Here is an 18,730-nt window from a genome sequence, read left to right as displayed (position 1 = left end):
ACATATTANCGCCAAACATTCGGTAGAATTTATAGAATATTGTAAAAATTATGGTCTATTACCAACATATATATATATATATACGTACAAAATACATTCTTTGCTTGAAACTACTTGGCAGACGTTTAGTTTGATGCTTTTGATGAAAAAGATACAAACTTCATCTCAAACATACAAAATATTTCCGCAATAATTTGATACAACAATCTCATATGAACAATATGATAACTATATATAATAAAATAAAAAATACCTTATTGTGTGTGTGTGTGTGTGGGGTGTGTGTGTGTGGTGTGTGTGTGTGTGTGGTGTCGCTTATATAAGCACACTTGAGCACATACATTGCACAACAATTGGTGCAAGCACTTATAGACTCTTAAGCATTAGAGCTTGAATGGTATGTTCGCATGCGTTTGTCTTTATTTTTGTGAACGTTCAGTCAGTATGTAGATTTTCCCATGCGTTCAGGTGTAACTGTGTGTGCATTCAGTGGCGGATATAGACAACGTTGGCGGGAGGAGATCGAAATTTTAATAATGTTGTAAATATTTGAAGTCGGACGGGAGGACCAAGAATTAACCAATGATGTTCGCTAGTGAGACAAAATTAGGCAGCCGACCTAATCCTAATCCAAATCCCGCCCCCTTCAGAATCCCCACTCTGCATCTGTGTCTATTTTAAATTTAGACATCTATGGTATACATGTTGGTCAGGTGATAGAAATAAACTAAAAATTATTTCCTAACCAAACGCATTTACGAATCCATTTCTAATTATATAATTGAAATGGTTTATGGTACAAACTCAACAGTTATACATAGCCACGGAAGATTTAGTTATGTGTCCATTTTTTTGCTCTGTAAGTTTTGCGTTCATTGCATCTGTGCCATGATATCATACGCACAAAAATATGCAATAAAATGCATGCATAAATAATAAGCTGAATCGGGAACTGGCTGGCACAACGGGCTCTTCTTATGCAACAACGAGTCCATGCCATTCCTACATGGGGACTGGGACCCCTCAATAGCATGCTAATGGAGACATCCCGTGATCCGGAGAACATGGATTACAAGATGTCCTAACAAATGCATGTCAATCGTCCAAGCATTTTATTGTGTGAACTTTCTTCCAGAGACCTAACCAAGAAGGACTTTGAAATTGCATGAAAAAATTTATTTCGCTGGCAAAATTGTTAATTTTTATACTAACACTAACTAATCATTTTTTAATATTTTAAGAAAATGTTTAAATTGAGTATTGTGTAATGTATAATATAATTTTTAAATTATAAAAAATATGCATGAGACGTTGATGTCCAATAAATAAAAGGCACAAAATATTCACTGGGTTTGTAAACTTTCCATTTCCTCCCGAAGCAAATTTTTTACAGACCACCTGACTGACCGCTTACTTCATATCATAAACACTCGCGTTCTCAAAATATTCTTACAGGTCTGCCTAAAAATCAGAAAATTGTTGCCACAATAACTGACTTCTCTGATATTTCCTCCACATCATCGTCGTCGTCAACATTTTCGTATCCTTTATCGGCCCCATCATCGTTATCAACGTCATCACCAACGTCATCGTCATCACATACGTCATCATCGTCGTCGTCGTCGTCATCATGGCCGGTCGTACATAAAGGAAATCGATCGATCACGATGTTGCACGATGATCAGCTGAGTGACTCACGTACTCATCACGTGACTGTCAGTCTTTCAAGCTCATTGGCTGTTGTCATCGGGACGATTGTTGATGTTGAAGATGCAGGAGATGTTCGAGATAATGGCGGGGGAGCGTTGATGTTTCTCTTCGAAGGTTTGTCTCCAAGTATTTCTTCACTCATTCCTTCAAGAAATTAAGTTGTACATTTGTTGTAAGCAGATAATGAACGCAGTAACTAGTTGATAATAATTTATAAAATCCTTTTCAATTGTTTCATTTTTCATTTATTTTCCATTATATTGTTTTTTGGCATTCGTCAAAAAAATTTTGCTGATTTAAAAAAATATATAACCAATAACTTAATTGGTTTAATTGATTGAGCAGCATTTGAAAGTTTTTGTCGGTTATGACTAACAACGTAAATATGAAATATGCTTCGACTCTGGAGTTCAAAAAAAATTTCAGATATAATTTTGAAATACCATCCACTATAAATCAACAGTTTTTTCACATTTTTTTGTTTGCCAAATTTTTTGCTTACTTCAAATAAAAATTAATTTGTGTACTTTACAATTTATTCTATTTTTATGTCGATAGATATTACATTAAAAATGTCACAACTGCTATGAGAGCATTGCATTTAAAAATGCACACAACTAAGAATAACCAAAATAAAATGCAGAAGTTCGAGGAAAAAAGTTTTAATTTCTTTCCTAAATTTTGGAAACCAATAAAAATAAAGCAACTGAAAGATTTGAAAGAATCAGCAGCAGCACGAGAAGAAGTAGGAGCAAACATTGAAGTTGGTTGAATTTGGTTGCTTGCAGGAAGCCGATGTGGAATTCTTTAATCAAATGATGCTGTGAAAAAAATTTAATTTTCCTTCTTTATGCTTCTGCCGGCAAATTAAAACACGCAACCGTTCTGTTTTAATTAATAATTCTTCATGTAAGAAATTTATTTACAGGCCTCCATTCGAAGTACGGTTGCTCAAAATTCTGGAAACAAATTTTATTTCAAGCAGATAATGCTAACATAAATAAAAAAAATAAACAGATATAAATACTTGGCAGTACAAATGCGTGCCCATATAAGTACAATTGAAGTTTACGTTATACCAGCAATCCCCCTGTTGCTCATTTGTTATGTTCTCTTCAGTTTTTACGCCAGAACAACAAATGCACATGATTGGCCATGGCCATCTACACACACGCACACACACGTACACACACACATACACATACACACACACATACATACACACATATAAATATACATATGTATATATTTTTCTATTTAAATGATTATAAATGTGTGTGTATGTGTGTACATTATTTTCATTACATGTGTGTGTGTGTGCGTATGCGTGTGTGTGTGCGTGTGCGTGTATGTATGTGTGTATGTATGTGTGTGCGTGTGTGTGGTTATTGTATCCAAGTACCCATTAAATTGTATCTTATAAATTGCAACGTCATGCCTGCTGTATACGTAAGCATTCCTTATTTATGTTGCATTGTATCGCGTCTTTGAAACATTGGGAGATGTTGCGTTAAACTTTAGCACAAACACGTGCAACTAATGTATGCATTTATATGTAGAGTTTTTTAGAGGTCCAGGCCAGATAATAATATGTCGCTCCTAACTTAGTAAAAAAAATCTACTACCTATATTGGCGATAACCTATATGTTGTTTTATGTAGCGGCTTAATTTTATGGTAATCTTATTCTGGCGGAGTATATTGTGTTTAAAATTAAGAGATGAAGTGCAAAGTATTTGAATTAAATTGAATTTAATTATATTCAATCTTCTTGCTACATTTAATTTTCATTAATTAAGGTTAGATGTTGGGTGAATTGAAGAGAACCAACGTAAATTTTGGATGGATTGAATTAGATTGAACAGATATGGAATGATTTGGAGGGTTGGGAGTAAATCAGGGATTGAATTAGATTGCAGAGATATAGAATTATTTGGAAAGCTGGGTGTAAATTAGAAATTGAAATAGACTGAAAAGATATGTGGAGTGAATATGAGGATTTCATTGAGGATTTAATTGAATTGTGGAGAGAGATATAGAGCAAAATGAGGGGATCATTGTAGATTGAATAGAGATAATGAATGGATCGGAAGAGACGCGTGTAAATTAGGAAATGAATTAGATGGAGGAGAGATGTTGACTGAATTGGAGGGGATCGCCGTAAATCAGAGAGATTGAGGTAGAGGGGATTGGAGTGAATTGATCAGATGATAACATTGAAAAGTTGCTTCGCGACGTGACTCCTGTGTGGAGGAATCAGTCACGTGGTGATGATCATGATTGCAAAAATGATGATGCTGATAATGATCGTAACGAAAATGATGATGATGACGACGATGATGATGACGATTATGATGATGAGAAAGAGGATTATGGTGACGATGATGATGACGAAGATGATGACAGAAATAACCATGGTGGTGATTAATATGATTTCCATGTCGTTGGTAATGACGATGGTATCGCCAATGATGATGGTGATGACAATGATGGTGGTGATGAGGAGAAGGAGTAAAAGGATGAAGATGATGAAAATGATTGAAGGAAAAAAAATATCACGATAGCCGAGGGGGCAATAATGATAAAAATGATGGTCATAGGACAACGACAATATTGACCGCAATGACGATGATAAAATGAAATGATGATGACCATGATCATTAGAGTGAGACATGATGATGAGAATGACAATCATTATAATGACGACGATCATGATGAAGAGCAATATTAGAGCAATTTTACATGTGTTACATGTGTGTGTGTGTTTTGTGTGTGTGTGTGTGGTGTGTGTGTGTGTGTGTGTGTGTGGTGTGTGTGTAAATATAACCTGTGAAAACGAAGAACCAAGTTGGATTCGTGTGAAGTTCATGAAGGATGTTATTATCGCACTGATGATTTAACGTCGTAAAATTAGTGTTTTTTTTTAAGAAATGTTTTATTAATCTCATGAGGTCAATTTGAAATGTTGTTTATATTTTAAATATAGTTTCTAGTTTATCTTGACTTTTGGTAAGAAACAATCTAAGTAGATTGCAGATTTAATTTAGATTTGCTTGAACTTTTTGGTGAGTTATATACGTAATTGTAGAATGTGTACATAGGTACATCATATTATATTTTTTAATTTCCAATTCAGGAAAATAAAACCATAGAACGACGTAAACAACGATTATTGAATTTAAATAATCATTTGAATAGAAAAAAATAAATATGTTATAAAAAAATAAAAGCAAAATAGATAAATATCAACCAGAGCATAATCACAATATCGACCATACAATACAGACATAGACGTTTTAATAGGGAGAACGTTTTTCAAGTTTTTGTATTCAAGCGGAAGTAGAAAGGTCAAAAGGTCAAGAAGTTGAATACAAAAGTTTAAAAAAATTCTCTACCGCTATTTATCATTCTCTTCTTTTAACCTCCCGTGTTTGCCCGCTTAAGTTCTCTAATATTACTCTGATGATATTATTCTATTAATAATTTATTCATCATTTTATCTTATTATTATTGTTAATATTATATCGATATTATTATTATTATTATTAGTAGTAGTAGTAGTAGTAATAGTATTAGTAGTAGTAGTAATAGTAGTAGTAGTAGTAATAGTAGTATTAGTAGTAATAGTATTAGTAGTAGTAGTAGTAGTAGTAGCGATAGTATTCATAGTCGTAGTGTAGTAGTGGTAGTAATAGTAACAGTAGCGTTAGAACTTTCCTTAGAAGCAGCAGTAGTAGCAGTAGCAGCAGCAGAAGCAGAGGTAGTAGCAGTAAGTAGCAGTTGTAATAGTGAAATGAGCCGGTAGTAATTTATTAACTGTACTACTACTCATAACAATAAAATTATGTCGGTGAGAAATTAAAATAACAAACAATACTTAGATTTTCAAAACGAAATTCAACAAATTTTACAGCAATAATGTTGCCAGTGCGATAGCAACAATGTTGCGGCTGTCCTGGCAACAAAAAGCATTTGCTAACCTGATAGCAACAACAACAAAATTGTTGCGAATACTTCTACAATGTTGCCATCTCGAGGACTGACTGCAAATTTGACTTGCTGGTCGATATCTCCGTGATAGGAACCAATATTAAGTTGCAGCACGGACGCGATAAATTTCTCAGTGCAACTTCTCACGATTTCTTAAGCTTGTACCTTTCTCAACAATTGGTTTCGCAGAGTGTCAATGCTTTATCATTACAAATTTTACAACATCACTATTTGAACCAACATTAAACAAATCATCTATATAAACGATGCAATGTAATGTGATGTGATGCCTTGTATTGTAAGGTGATGTAATGTAATGTAGTGAAAACTTGTTGCAGAATGCAGCAAGTTGCTGGCTACCACATTAATGTCGTCAAAGTTTTGTGGCTGTTCACGTAAATTGACGCCGGTTGGCAAACATCAATGAAGTTTTGTTGAGATTTCATTGCTATATATGTTCAGCTCTCCCTGGCGAGGCATTATTCAAATCTCTTTATAGAGCACGTCTGTCTGCTGCGTGTGTGAAGATATCATAAATGGTGCAATGCATGTGTGTGTGTACGTGTGTGTGCGTGCGAGTGTAGTGTGGTGTGTTTGTGTGTATGTATGTATGTATGTATGTATGTTATGTGATAGATAGAGACAAAATTCATGATTATATAAATATAAAGAAAGAGGCTTGGGTTATGTATGTGGGCTTGAAAAGAAAAATGTTGTTTGGGTTATGTATGTGTGTACGGATGTGTGTACGTATGTGTGTATGTGTGTAGATATGTTTGTTTGTAGATATGTATGTTTGTATGATTGTAAGATTGTACGGCATGATTCTGCATTGTGCAACTGTCGGCTTCTACGTGTTATTGATACTGCTGGGTCCTGGATTATGCCGTCAACCGCTGACGTCTGCGTTCACTTGGCGCTACCAGCTCCATTGTTAATGGGTTTCTCCATTGTTGTGAAAAATGCCGGTTTTGATGAAGTCGTTGGTGGTTGAGGTCGATAATGTAGTGTTGGTGTGGTGGTGGTGGGGTTGCAGTAGTGGTGGTGGCAGTCCGGAGGGGGTTGCTTGTGGTGGTAATGTTTTAGGATGATGGTAGTGATTGCACAACTGTGGTTGTTTTTGTGGAAAAATTATTGCAGCATGCTGTGGTTTTTCTGGAAATGTTTCTGGAGGAATGGATTTCTGGTGCTGTTTTGTGTCAACTGTTTTTTTTTGTTTTTTTGTTTTGATGTTAAAACAATTTTTCGATTAAATATAATCTTTTTTTAAGATTATATTTGCTTCTAAAACATTCGACTTTTTAAGGTGGCACGTAACCTAAGTAACTAAATTAAAAACATCATTGAATTAATAGATCACAATTTTTTATTTGACATAATTGTTGGAAAAATACCTTAAACACATCAGATGAACATTGGCCGTTCATTTTCTTAAAAAAGAATGTTCGTCGTTTTATGGTAACAATAAATAAAATTAATCACTTAAAGATCAGATAAGCATGTGTGTGTGTGTGTGTGTGTGTGTGTGTGTGTGTGTGTGTGTGTGTTTGCGTGTGTGTGAACGTGTATGTGTGTGTGTGTAAATTAATGTATGTGTGTGTGTGTGTGTGTTGTGTGTATAGAGTATTTTTTGTTTAAAAAATGTATTAAAAGTTGAAAAGTAAAAGAGTATAAATTGATATGGTAACACCGCCATTGAGACCAAACGAAAAACGAAACTCTTCTTCAAAATGATTGCAATGGCAACATTAAATTGTCCCAAAAAATGAATTTTACTATTTTATTTTCATTCGTTTGAAATAATTTTTTGTTTTATTAGCTTTCAATTTTTGTTTGATTAGCCTCACACACGTAACTGCAGCGTGATGTTTTGTTGGAAGATTTTTAGGCGGGCGGGCGGGCTGTGATTAGAGAAGAGTCGTCGTCATGAAATCAAGCAAAAATTGTAACAAAGCAAGTCGCTTAGTTATGAGTTCATAAAGAATGAAAGAAATAGAACAAGTAAAAGATGTCGAAAGTAATGTTCGTTTGTTCGTTCGTTTGTTCGTTCGTTTGTTTTCTGTTTGTTTTTCGATAAACATTGAAGTAAATACTATTACAAACATGTGACAAGCGTGTGCATGAACGTACGAACGACAAATATGCGTGTGAAGAAATGCACGCAGCGATATCTAGACAACATCACATCACATCCACAACCATCAACAACCATAACATCCTCTTCACTAATTATTCTGTACATAGGCATAGCATACAACGTCACATACACAAACAACAAATACAACATAACAAACGCGTACAACATCACACAGACATACAACAATTACAACATCATATTCACATATATAAAACACAGAGATACATTTCGTCGAAATAGTTTATAGATTATCACAATATGATTGAGCGAGCTAAATTACACGCGCTCTGCAACTTTAGAACCTTGCAAAGGTTTATGCATGACAATAAATAATAACTTGGTGACAGTATTTCAATAATTTTTAACATTTTTGTTACTGCTACTACTACTTTTACTACTACTACTACTGCAGTTGCTGCAATTTTTACCACGATTAAACCATTATTTTTACTATTATTAATATTTTTATTATTTTATTTTTATTAATAATAATAATAATAATATTATTATTATTATTACTACTATTACTACTACTACTACTTCTATTATTTTTAGTTTGTTAAAATTTACAAATTGTTTCTCTTTACTGTAATATTTTAATAGCACGTTTTCCACTTAAAAACTTGCCAATTACTTCACGATGAATTCCAATGGTCACTAAATGATGAATTGTGCAATATTGAAATGTCATTCCAGTGATTTGCTTATTTGATGCAAGCGGCTGATTGTCTGTGAGGACATTTTTCAAACAATGGAAGCAAATATATACTTTCGCATCATCTGGTAGGTTCGATGAAGGCATGATGCTTCCCATGTCTCCAGATGCCATGTTTTGTTTATTTGCATCTGTGTTGAGGTTCGTGTGTAGGGTTGGCCGTGTGTGTTTTTTCTATCGGTTCAAATGTACTTTACGGGTTTTGTATGTAATTGCACGCGTCAGTATGTGCGTTACATGTGATGGTGTGTTTGCTTTCACTTTTCAAGGAGGTATGCATGAGATTGTATGCGTTTGTATGTCTGTATGTAGTTAATGAATTTTGATGAATGTTTTGGTTTATTTGAATATTTTGTTTGCATTCATGAATTGTTGGTTGGTCATTTACATCTGTATGCGTCTCCGTGAAGTTCTGCTCGGTTTTTATTGAAAGCAGAAGAATAATTTTACTTTGAGGATGTAAATATGACTTGGGTTGCTGCTTGAGATGTTGAATTTGTTGCATGACAATGAAACATAAGAAGACAAATTTATGAAAGTTCTCAAAGTGGGGAGTTCGCTGCCATTGCAGTCAATGCTATCTATGAAAGTTATTTGAACAAGATAAATAAGTTAAAACAACAAAATTTTAAAATTTTCAACAAAAATAATGTAATTTAAAAATTATTTCATTAAACGTTGAACGTTTAATATTAATAACAATAATATATGTAATTTTAAATGAATTTTAGTTCGCACCAACAACTTCATTGATAAAAATATTTTGACAGTAGGCTTCAGTTGTGTTTGACTTGTCAGTGGATGAATATTTCACGAGATAAATTGATCCTTCGGCAAAACCAACAAACATGAAAAACATTTAAAAACTAAAAATACCAAACCTGCCACAAATATAAAATTAAAAAGTACATTTCATATAGAGAAAAAAAACAACCAGGTCACGGAAACTTTCAATAAAAATGCATTTTTAAACTTGAACAAAACTTAACTTAAGTGAACATCTGCAAATAAGTCCCTATATTGTGAGAACAAAAACAACGGCACCGGGAGAACAAAGAGGACAGCGATCGATTATATGAGCAGTCGAAGATATATCGTGGCGCAAGTCCATGCAATGAAGTCTGGGTCAGTACTTGCAAGTCATCCATTTCAATAAGTCATGAATGTTTGCTGAGATTGCAAGCCTGCATTGTGTTGAGATGTGTTCAAGAAGAACATGGCATGCATTCTTTCACGCTTTATTTCTTTCATTTCAAATGAAAACAATCTTTCCAAAACATTTTTGAACTTACAAAAGTGTTGGGCGTTTGCTTTAGAGTTTTTTTTATCCATCAAATATCCCGAACAAATTATTTTTTTAGAATTTAATGTTGTTCAACTTTACTGTGCCGAATAATTGGTTCATCATTGTTTGTTTAAAATAATTCTTAAAAAATTTTTATTTTTTCCCATAAAAGGCATTAAATTTCAAAACAAAAATCTTGCACGATAATCAACTGCACCTTCCACGCAGCCGTCGGCTGTCGAGACATCCAGTTGTTGGACGAGACGTACCACGTGACGTACTCCAAGGACAAGATGACTGCCAATTTGAAATGCAAGGTCGACGAAAGGTCATGGACACTCGTGTGCAACAACAAGAGTGGCTGGCAAGGATTTGTTGGCAACTGCACGTCGCATTCGAACGTTGTGGGCAGCGGCAGATCCGTCATGAAGGATTCTGATTCAGGTGAGGACATGAGTGTTACCTTATAAGAGGTAGATGGTGGTTGCCCGTGTTTAATTACACAATTTTAATTTACCTGTATAAATTAAAATTAGAATTATAAATACTTTAATGTTATTGTTGGCTTATATAATATATCAAGAAATGTTGGTGGTTACATCTCCTGCTAATGACTAGGTACGTATCCATATCCTGCTGTTATTGTTCAAACAAATTATTCAATAGTTACATCCATAAACTTGTGATCAAAAATTTAAAATCTGCTGACATGAAATGTTTAATAACTGATAATATTACCCCTTACAAAACTACCAGACTGAAAAACAGTATCAATTTCATAATTAATGATCAATTTTCAAGGTCTTGCTCTATCGATATTTATTTTTATTTCTAAACCAAAATATTCAGACTCTACAAAATTTTATTCAGAGCCACTATTTTATTTCATTTTATCTTATCTATTTCTTTTTATTTTACCCTTATCTTATTTAATTGATTAGATTTGATTTTATTTCGATTTCTAACTGATGCTCGTCCAATAGAACAACGAATAAAGGCTCTTGAAGAATGTGTCTTGATAAATTGTCCCCTTAGATAAATCACCAAATCGCGTGACAACAAATTTAAACTTTTAATTTAATTTAATTTTATTTTATTTACCTTTCATTACAGATTGATTAGAGAGCATTTATCTTCATTGGAAATATTGAGAAAATTATTTAGTAAAAAAAAATAATAACCATACGCAAAATGTTATTATCAATAGAATGGCTCTTAAATAAATTTTTTACTAAAATAGATTGACTATTCAAGATGTGTTAATAATATAAACTGGCAGGTGTTTTGTCGACGGCCAGCCTCTCATACTCGAAGTTGAAAGTTACTTCAGGTAACATGTGTCTCGTGAGATACTCTTGCTGATGCTGCTAATGTTTTCTGTTGTTGATGTTGCTAATGTTTTTTGATGCTGATGTTATTTCATCATGAAATGTATAATTGCAAAAAGATATTTGAATTAAATAAAGCTGTAGTTGCAGTCATTGTGGTTGGAGTTTCGGTCAGCGTCAGCATGTGTGTGCTAGTTCTCGGACTACTTTTCCTTAAAAGGTCATTAGCTTTTGTTATTATGTTATGTTGCCCTCGCCAACTTTGCTAATGTAATTACTACTAATTAAGCTTGACTTTAGTTTTATAAACTTAATTAATTTAAGTAATTAAATTTAATCGATAGTTACCAGTGAGAAATGAAAAATATTAAATATTAAATGTATGTTTGCTCTGCTGTCCTCGGCAGGTTTATATATGCAGTCTAATTTTAAAATATTTCAGTTTCAACAAAGTGCATGTCAGTTAGATGAAGGTTGTTGAATATTTTTTTAACAGCATAGACGTCAGGGTTAATCAGTTTATGAACACGTGTTTAAGAAATATAAGAACGTTAACAAGCAGAAGTATAATGGTGATGCCGACTCTGAGTCATGCATGAAATAGGATCTTAATTCTTCTTTAATATTTAATAAGCACTCACCACTCAAACACAAAATTATTGTCGCTTATAACAAAAAAAATGAAGCTGATTTACACAACAAAAATTTAATAAAAATATTTAATATTAGATTTTCTTGCTGTGAAAAACTAATATTTCAATTTTTAGCACCAGCCAGCCACTGTCGGTTGATCAGTGCGGCGTTACATATATTCATTAAGGTTGCCATTTTATTTTTATTCTAAAGGCTGGTTCCTAATGAGATTGAACGAACGTAATAAATTCAAATATTTTGTATTTAAAAACAACATTACAAATAACTTTTAAAACATTTTTAATTAATTTAATTGTTATCATGTCCATCAGTTACAAATTTGTTGGACTGAGAGGAGTAGTAAACTGCCTGAGCTGGAAGCTCAGTTGTTTTATGCTTCTAAATATTCATCACACAAGTCCAAAATGTCAAATAAATGAAATGAAAAATTCATCACAGTCAACTGCTTTTTCAACAATGCATAAATTCTAGAAAACTCAAATGAATCTATCGAGTTAAGCAGCATAATTGCTGTGTTCTAATCCATTGTAGATAATTTCTTCTTCTAAATTGGTATTTATCTAAGTACGCATCTGTTAAACGTTTAAGTTAATTTCCTGACATTTGGCTTACTTTTCGGAAAGTTTCGTATTTAAGTTTACACAATTGGTTTAGTGTCATTTATTTTTAAACGAATTGTGTTTTCAACAAATTTTTTATAATTTTTTAAAGATTATTTTCTTATAAGCTATATTTTGGATTTAAAAATGTGTGGCTCATTGATGGATGAATAAAATGAGCATTGACTTTTATGTTTTGTTTATTCAACACGAAAGATTTTCAGTCTGATTTTTAGTGGGAGACCTGATAAACGAACAAATTCTTGCATGTGCACGATGGTAAAGTTTGTTTTTGAACTCTGGCAATCTAAATTCAACATTTCAGTTACCAAAAAAATTTTACCTTCCAGCATTTGCATCAATTAAAAAAGTCTGAAATTGCCAAGTGACCTGTCATTTTTTTTATAATGTAAGTCACTCAATGCAACTCTACTAAGTTTAATTTCATTAAAAAACTTTAAATGATAAAAATTTATGTAAACTACATTTAAAGGATCGTCAACATGCAGACGAAGACTTACAAAGTGTTGTTTCTGGTTTAGTGTTAAGAAAGTTGCTAGTATTTTAGAAATATCGGTGGAGTTAACGTTATTTTGAAAAAGTCAATTGTTCCGTCTCGATTGATTCTTTTCAAAACCAATCTCATTACGATCTATTATTTATGCGTTTAAGAAACAACTCACTTTCTTTTTTCTGAAACATTATTTTAAAGAGTTTCGGCAAAAACTGGAGATAAATTATTTCTAAAAAAAAAGGTATATGATATCTAATTTAACTAGGAAATTGACCGGTGTGTTTAAATTTATTTTTTTGAGACTTTTTTTTTGTCACATGATGTCCAAACGGAACATTAAATTGATGGAGCTTTATTCTTAGTTGACTGATTTTATTAAATTAAAATTTAATCTCGATATAATCAATCCAACTTAAAAAATTTCTTTAATTCGATGAAGTGAATGAAGATGCAAAATGCATTGGGGGACTCTTGATGACCTTTTTTAATGAGGAGCTCATTTTCATGAAATATTTCTTGCAGGTCGTTCGGTTCATATCGCCAATCACTTCTTCGTTTCTTCGTCTTAAAAAAGTTTGAGAAAATGTTGTGACAGTTAGTTTTTAATAGTAGGTTTGCTTTCTTATACAAATTTAAAAAAAAAACAAACAAGATAGGATAACTAGTGTATGCTTCTCTGTGTGAGTCGACTTGTTACTCCGACTTCAACTATTATAAATTTTTTTTTTTCTTAAATTTTGTTTAGTTTTCTAATCCAATCCCTCCCCTAATCGCAACACAACTGCTCGTAATTTTAATTATTGATATAATTTTTAAAATTCTGACAAAACAACTCAAGAAATATATCAGTGGTGGATCCAAAAGAGTGGATCCAACCAAACCATGAAAGAGAAAAATTTAGAAAATTTAGTATTAACGTAAACGGTAACTAGATAAAAAAAACGTCATCATACTTGAAACTTTGAATATCGTTTGGAGTTTTAAAAATCATCCTCCCAACGCTAACTTCTGTATCAGCCACTGAATTTATTAGTCAGTTTTTAAACAGACTCATTATTTTTCAACTCAACAGATAGCATAAGGAAATTAAATAATTTAAATTGTTGTGAATATAAAAATTAAAAGCCTTATATTTATTTGGCAGTTGTTAAAAATCTTCGATTGCCGAATATAAAAACTGTTCATCGGTTTTATTAGTTTCTATTTTAAAAAATATTTATTTCAGAAAATTTTGTCGAACTGAATCAAAACTAGCCTTATATTAGTGTTCAAACTTTCCGGTGCATTAATTATTGTCGCAAAATTTGTTTGAACATTAATTTTCTATTTGCCTAGCAAATTTTGAGTTTGAAAAAACTCAATGATGTGTTTTATGTAATCATATCAGGATACGTTATTTTTTTAATTTGTATTTTAACTTTTACAATGCTTATTCAACTTTTGCCTTCGTATTTTGTAAAAGGATCACAAGCCCTTAGACAGTAATGCTGATGGAAATAATGGTTGTATTGTAATGTGTTAGACCTATATCAAGAAAGTTCACACTTTTTGTGCCAACTGAATGTTTCAAAAAGTTTCTTTTAATAACGCTAGTTAAATGTTTTCAAAAATTGTAACAAATCAGAAAGAATATTTGTTATAAACTAAAAAAAACTTCTCATTTCAGTTCAGAAAATATTTAAAAAAATGATCAGTCACTAACTCTGTTAAATCCCCAAATAGCATGAATCTCACCGGCTAGCATGAATGAAATAATTTTATTACTTTCGCACAAGGGTGGGCAGACTTTTTGTTATGAGGGCCGCTTTAATAACCATTTTAACTTTGAAGGGCCGCATATGTACTTAAATAGCAAATTTTTTGACCCGTGGGAGAATTTTTTTAAGATTTGTGGTTCTTTTTTTTGGTCATTGTGTCTGGCTGACGACCTTTTTTAGCAAAGAAGGCCTCGAGGGCCGCATAAAATAGTAGTTTGCCCACCTCTGATTTATCAGAACATTTTGTTTATAACAAATTACAACAACGTCGTCAAAAACAACTCGATGTATAAAACAAATACAATACAGAAAATAAATTTGCCTTACTGAATTTAACGGGATAAACATTGCAGCGCCATTTAGCTAACAAACAATTTGAAGCTTTTAATCCTTTCATGTGATGATGTTCTACTTTTTGCAAATTTTCAAAAAAAACTTATCCTGTTTTGGCCACTCGTAATATATTCAATATTTTACTCCAATCCATTACGTAATGTCATTTATCCGTACCTTGATCAGTTTTCCATGTTACCTCTTCCAGTTTTGTAATGCAGTAAATCTCCATTTTACTTGAATGAGTAGGTAACAACAGAACCATCCGCCAGCATAACGTTCTGGTCAGATGCACAACTGCACACATCGACCACGTACAAAGAGAGAACTCGTGTAGAATGCAGAATGTGGTTGTATGTAGACGAGAAGCCTGTATATAACGACCTGCCAAGATGAGTTGGACACTTAAAGTTGATTGAAGCCAACGAAATGTCCAATGAGCCAACCAATATAAAGTTTTATTAAGGAGAGGATTTTTTATATTCACAAGCTTATCCTGGATAGTTAGGCAGGAAGAATTTAAGACGCTAACAGTAATTGGTAGCGGTGTTTTATGGCTTGTTATTTATTTATACAAGGGGCATTATATCAATATAACGCAGGTCACATACTCATTCCTACGTTTAATGAAATTTTCTACTCGCTTGGCTTTTATCTATCTATGGTTTTGTTTAAGGAAAACTGATAAATTAAAGTTTTGTACGATCTGTTCTTTTATAGATAAATTAAACAGAAAAATAATTAAACAACACCAAGCACATTGTATTTTAACTTTAATTTATCAACATGTTAACGTCTTGAAAATATTTTAATTAATTTTATAATTTAGAGTTCTCTCAAACAAATCAATTAGCCAACTAACTGCAGAATAATTAACGGCCAAACTGCAAAACGTCTAATTGAAAATAAAATTTTACAATCATTTTCATAACCTGAAACGCCCAATGCAGAAGGTACAACATAGCAAGCGGTCCACGCGCCAACAATCCAAACTACCAACTGAAAACTACAACCACGTTTTCCGCATCGGGTACGACATTTTCAACACCCATCGCATCCTTTTCCACACCAAAGTCTCAAGATCACGTCCATCTCTGCCAGCAGCAGCAGCACAACAACGACAACATCACCGACGAACATTTCGACACCATGTCAACCAGCAACACAAAATGTTTCCACGTTGACAGCGATAACTGCTGCCATCAATTATCAACTTCCTTATTGGATACAAGCAAACGATCCTACACGAGCCAGACGTCAACTCTACCCGCCTACATGCCTTACATGTCGTCGAACCTCCACCAGCCGTCTTCGCATCTCCAGTTACAGCAACATTCTTTCTATTTCAACGAATCATACATCCCGAGAATACAAAACATCTGCATCAAGCAACATTCCTGCAACTGCCCGAGAAGGGATGTCGACGCGAGTACCTCCGACAAACGATCGAGGAACTGTTTGCTCAACGACCAACCGGCACAGGAAGAGGACGAGGACATCATGATCCCAGCAGCGAACAACAACGTACAAATTAATTGTAAAACAATTGAAATCGCACGCAGCTCTTCGACGTTCAACCTTTCACAAACGAACAGTCGAAATAATATTCCAGATTTCTTAATCACTTCAATAGCGGAATAAACTATTTAATTAATTCGTCATCAAAAGTTGTCATCCTTCAATATAAATATCATTTACAATCTTGGCGTAATTTTACATAAAATAAAACTTCATTAAAATTGATCTCTTTTTATTAAAAGTATAATTCGTCATTGATCAGAGTGTAAATAAAATCAACAATGAAAAAATTGTTAAAATTGTGTTGTGTTATTATTGAACATAAAAAATTTGTATTTCATTCAAAGTCTGAGGCTTTATGGTTTTTGGACTTTTTTTTCTTTGCTTTTTTCTTTTTCGGCTCTCCATCTTTATCACTTTTGTGATGATGACTTCGTCTTTGCACCTCATCATTATCCTCATCTTCATTACCTTTATGATGATGTTTTCGTTTTCGTGTGCCAACATTATTCTCATGTTCATCATCTGTACCATGATGATTCTTTTTCCGTCTGCCACTATCATCACCATCGTCATCATCTTTGTGTCGGCCTTTAACTTTTTTGTGCTTTTGTTCCTTCAGGCCTTCACTTGAAGTGGCATGTTTTTTCTTTTTTAATTTCGATGTGGGAACCGAAAGGTCAGTTGTTGTTGAATCGCTCGCTTTTTCGCTCAATCGTCTTTTTCTGAAATGAAAATAGAAATCAGAAGTTTTATAATAAGAAGTTTTTTGAAGACGTTTAAAGAAGATAATTTAAAGTGTCGATCAGTTTGTAAATTAGTATAATGTCGCAAAACAGGTAGAAAGTTTTGATTGAAAAGTTCAAATTGCACAAATGCACCCTCCCTCCAATTATCAATGCTTAAGAAAGAATTCAGAACAATATAAAAATATCTGCTAATATGAGCACACCACGTTTCCAACAAATTTAAATGGAATAAGAAAAAACAAGTCATCCAAGTATTAAGATTAATAGCCCATCAACAGTCCTTTTAATCAAATAGTCATCCATGAACTAGTTAAAACAGAAAAAATTTGAATCAAATAATGACAGCAAATAACTCTTTCTGTAATTTGCAGATTTTAATTGTCTCAACTTTGGTTTTTTGTAGAAGCCAAATTTAATACCTTGACCTTGTATGAAAAATAAATATCAGTGACCAAGAAACTAAAAAAATGAAAAAATTGAGTAGCTAATAAATACTTTAAAACTTTGTGAACATACAAAATATATGAAACAGTGTGCAAACAAAATATAAAAATTCAATAGTCCAAAATAAAAATATATTACTTTTTTTTCTTCTTTTTCATTTTATGTGAAGAACTCGATAAATCTAAAAAAATTATAAAATATAAAATCTATTTTCATTTAATATACAGCAATGCAAAATTTTCTGAATGTCAAAATATAGATTCTACAATAAAGGAAGTGGCAATTTTGAAAAAATAAAATTAAAAAAAATACTGTTTAATTAAAACTAAAATAACAGACCTTTATTCAATTTTTGTAAAGGAGAAATGAAATTATCATCCTCATCATCTGATGATTCTGAACTCGTACTGCTTATATCGAGCACAATTTCTTTGCTAGGGTCTGCTTTCAAGAAGTTTCGACACTGAAATGTCAAATGGCCTGCTGTTATTTCAAAAATTAACAATTTGTCAATTAAAGACAAGGTCATCAATTTATTAATGGAATGGTTATTTTTTAAATTAATATATTTTTATAAATACAATTTTGAATTTTGAGAGTAGTTAATGTACTTTAATTTTTATTATATTTTGTAGTTCAACATAAAAATAAAAGTTAAAAAATATTCAAAATTTACATTTAAAAATTAATAAAAATAAAGGTAATTGAAAAAGTGAATTAATATTGAATTATTTATAATTTATTAATACAGTAAAAATTAATTAAATCAAAATTCAGAATCAAAATGCCTCTCTCTACCATAGCCACATTTTCTACAGGATGTCCTCAAATGTTGATTTGCACTGGATTTGCCAAGAACACCTGCATAATTAAATAATTTTTCAATCAAATTCAAATGAAATTTAATTTTTAATTTAGGTTCAAGAAAATAAAAAATAAAGAATTTGAATAAGAATAATAAGATAACAGTAAGTTTTTTGATTTAATAAAGTTTTAAC

General features: G+C 32.3%; 3 protein-coding genes across 3 annotated transcripts in view; 1 reads left to right on the top strand and 2 right to left on the bottom strand.

Moving 5' to 3' along the window:
- Positions 1–6,608: 6,608 nt before the first annotated feature.
- Positions 6,609–8,665, bottom strand: HELRODRAFT_163363 (hypothetical protein; the record flags this gene model as incomplete). Its single annotated transcript, XM_009027247.1, has 2 exons — positions 6,609–6,807; positions 8,460–8,665. The coding sequence occupies 2 exons, from the start codon at positions 8,663–8,665 to the stop codon at positions 6,609–6,611; spliced, it is 405 nt and encodes a 134-aa protein (XP_009025495.1).
- Positions 8,666–9,665: 1,000 nt separating this feature from the next.
- Positions 9,666–11,198, top strand: HELRODRAFT_163362 (hypothetical protein; the record flags this gene model as incomplete). The annotated part of the gene is made up of 3 exons (XM_009027246.1): positions 9,666–9,690; positions 10,065–10,280; positions 11,116–11,198. 3 exons carry the CDS (start codon positions 9,666–9,668, stop codon positions 11,196–11,198), a joined length of 324 nt encoding a protein of 107 aa, XP_009025494.1.
- A 5,008-nt stretch (positions 11,199–16,206) lies between these two features.
- Positions 16,207–18,730, bottom strand: part of HELRODRAFT_189191 (hypothetical protein) — a 3,113-nt gene continuing 589 nt past the window's right edge. The window contains exons 2-5 of the mRNA XM_009027245.1: positions 18,531–18,593; positions 18,072–18,215; positions 17,871–17,913; positions 16,207–17,264 (exon numbers count right to left, since the gene is read on the bottom strand). Coding sequence (XP_009025493.1) covers positions 16,877–17,264; positions 17,871–17,913; positions 18,072–18,215; positions 18,531–18,593 — 638 coding nt within the window. The 3' untranslated portion in view covers positions 16,207–16,876. The remainder of the gene's footprint in view (positions 17,265–17,870; positions 17,914–18,071; positions 18,216–18,530; positions 18,594–18,730) is intronic.

The sequence above is a fragment of the Helobdella robusta genome (assembly GCF_000326865.2).
Source record: "Helobdella robusta unplaced genomic scaffold HELROscaffold_5, whole genome shotgun sequence".
Taxonomy (NCBI): Eukaryota; Metazoa; Annelida; class Clitellata; order Rhynchobdellida; family Glossiphoniidae; genus Helobdella; species Helobdella robusta.
This window is presented reverse-complemented; position numbering and strand designations above follow the sequence as displayed.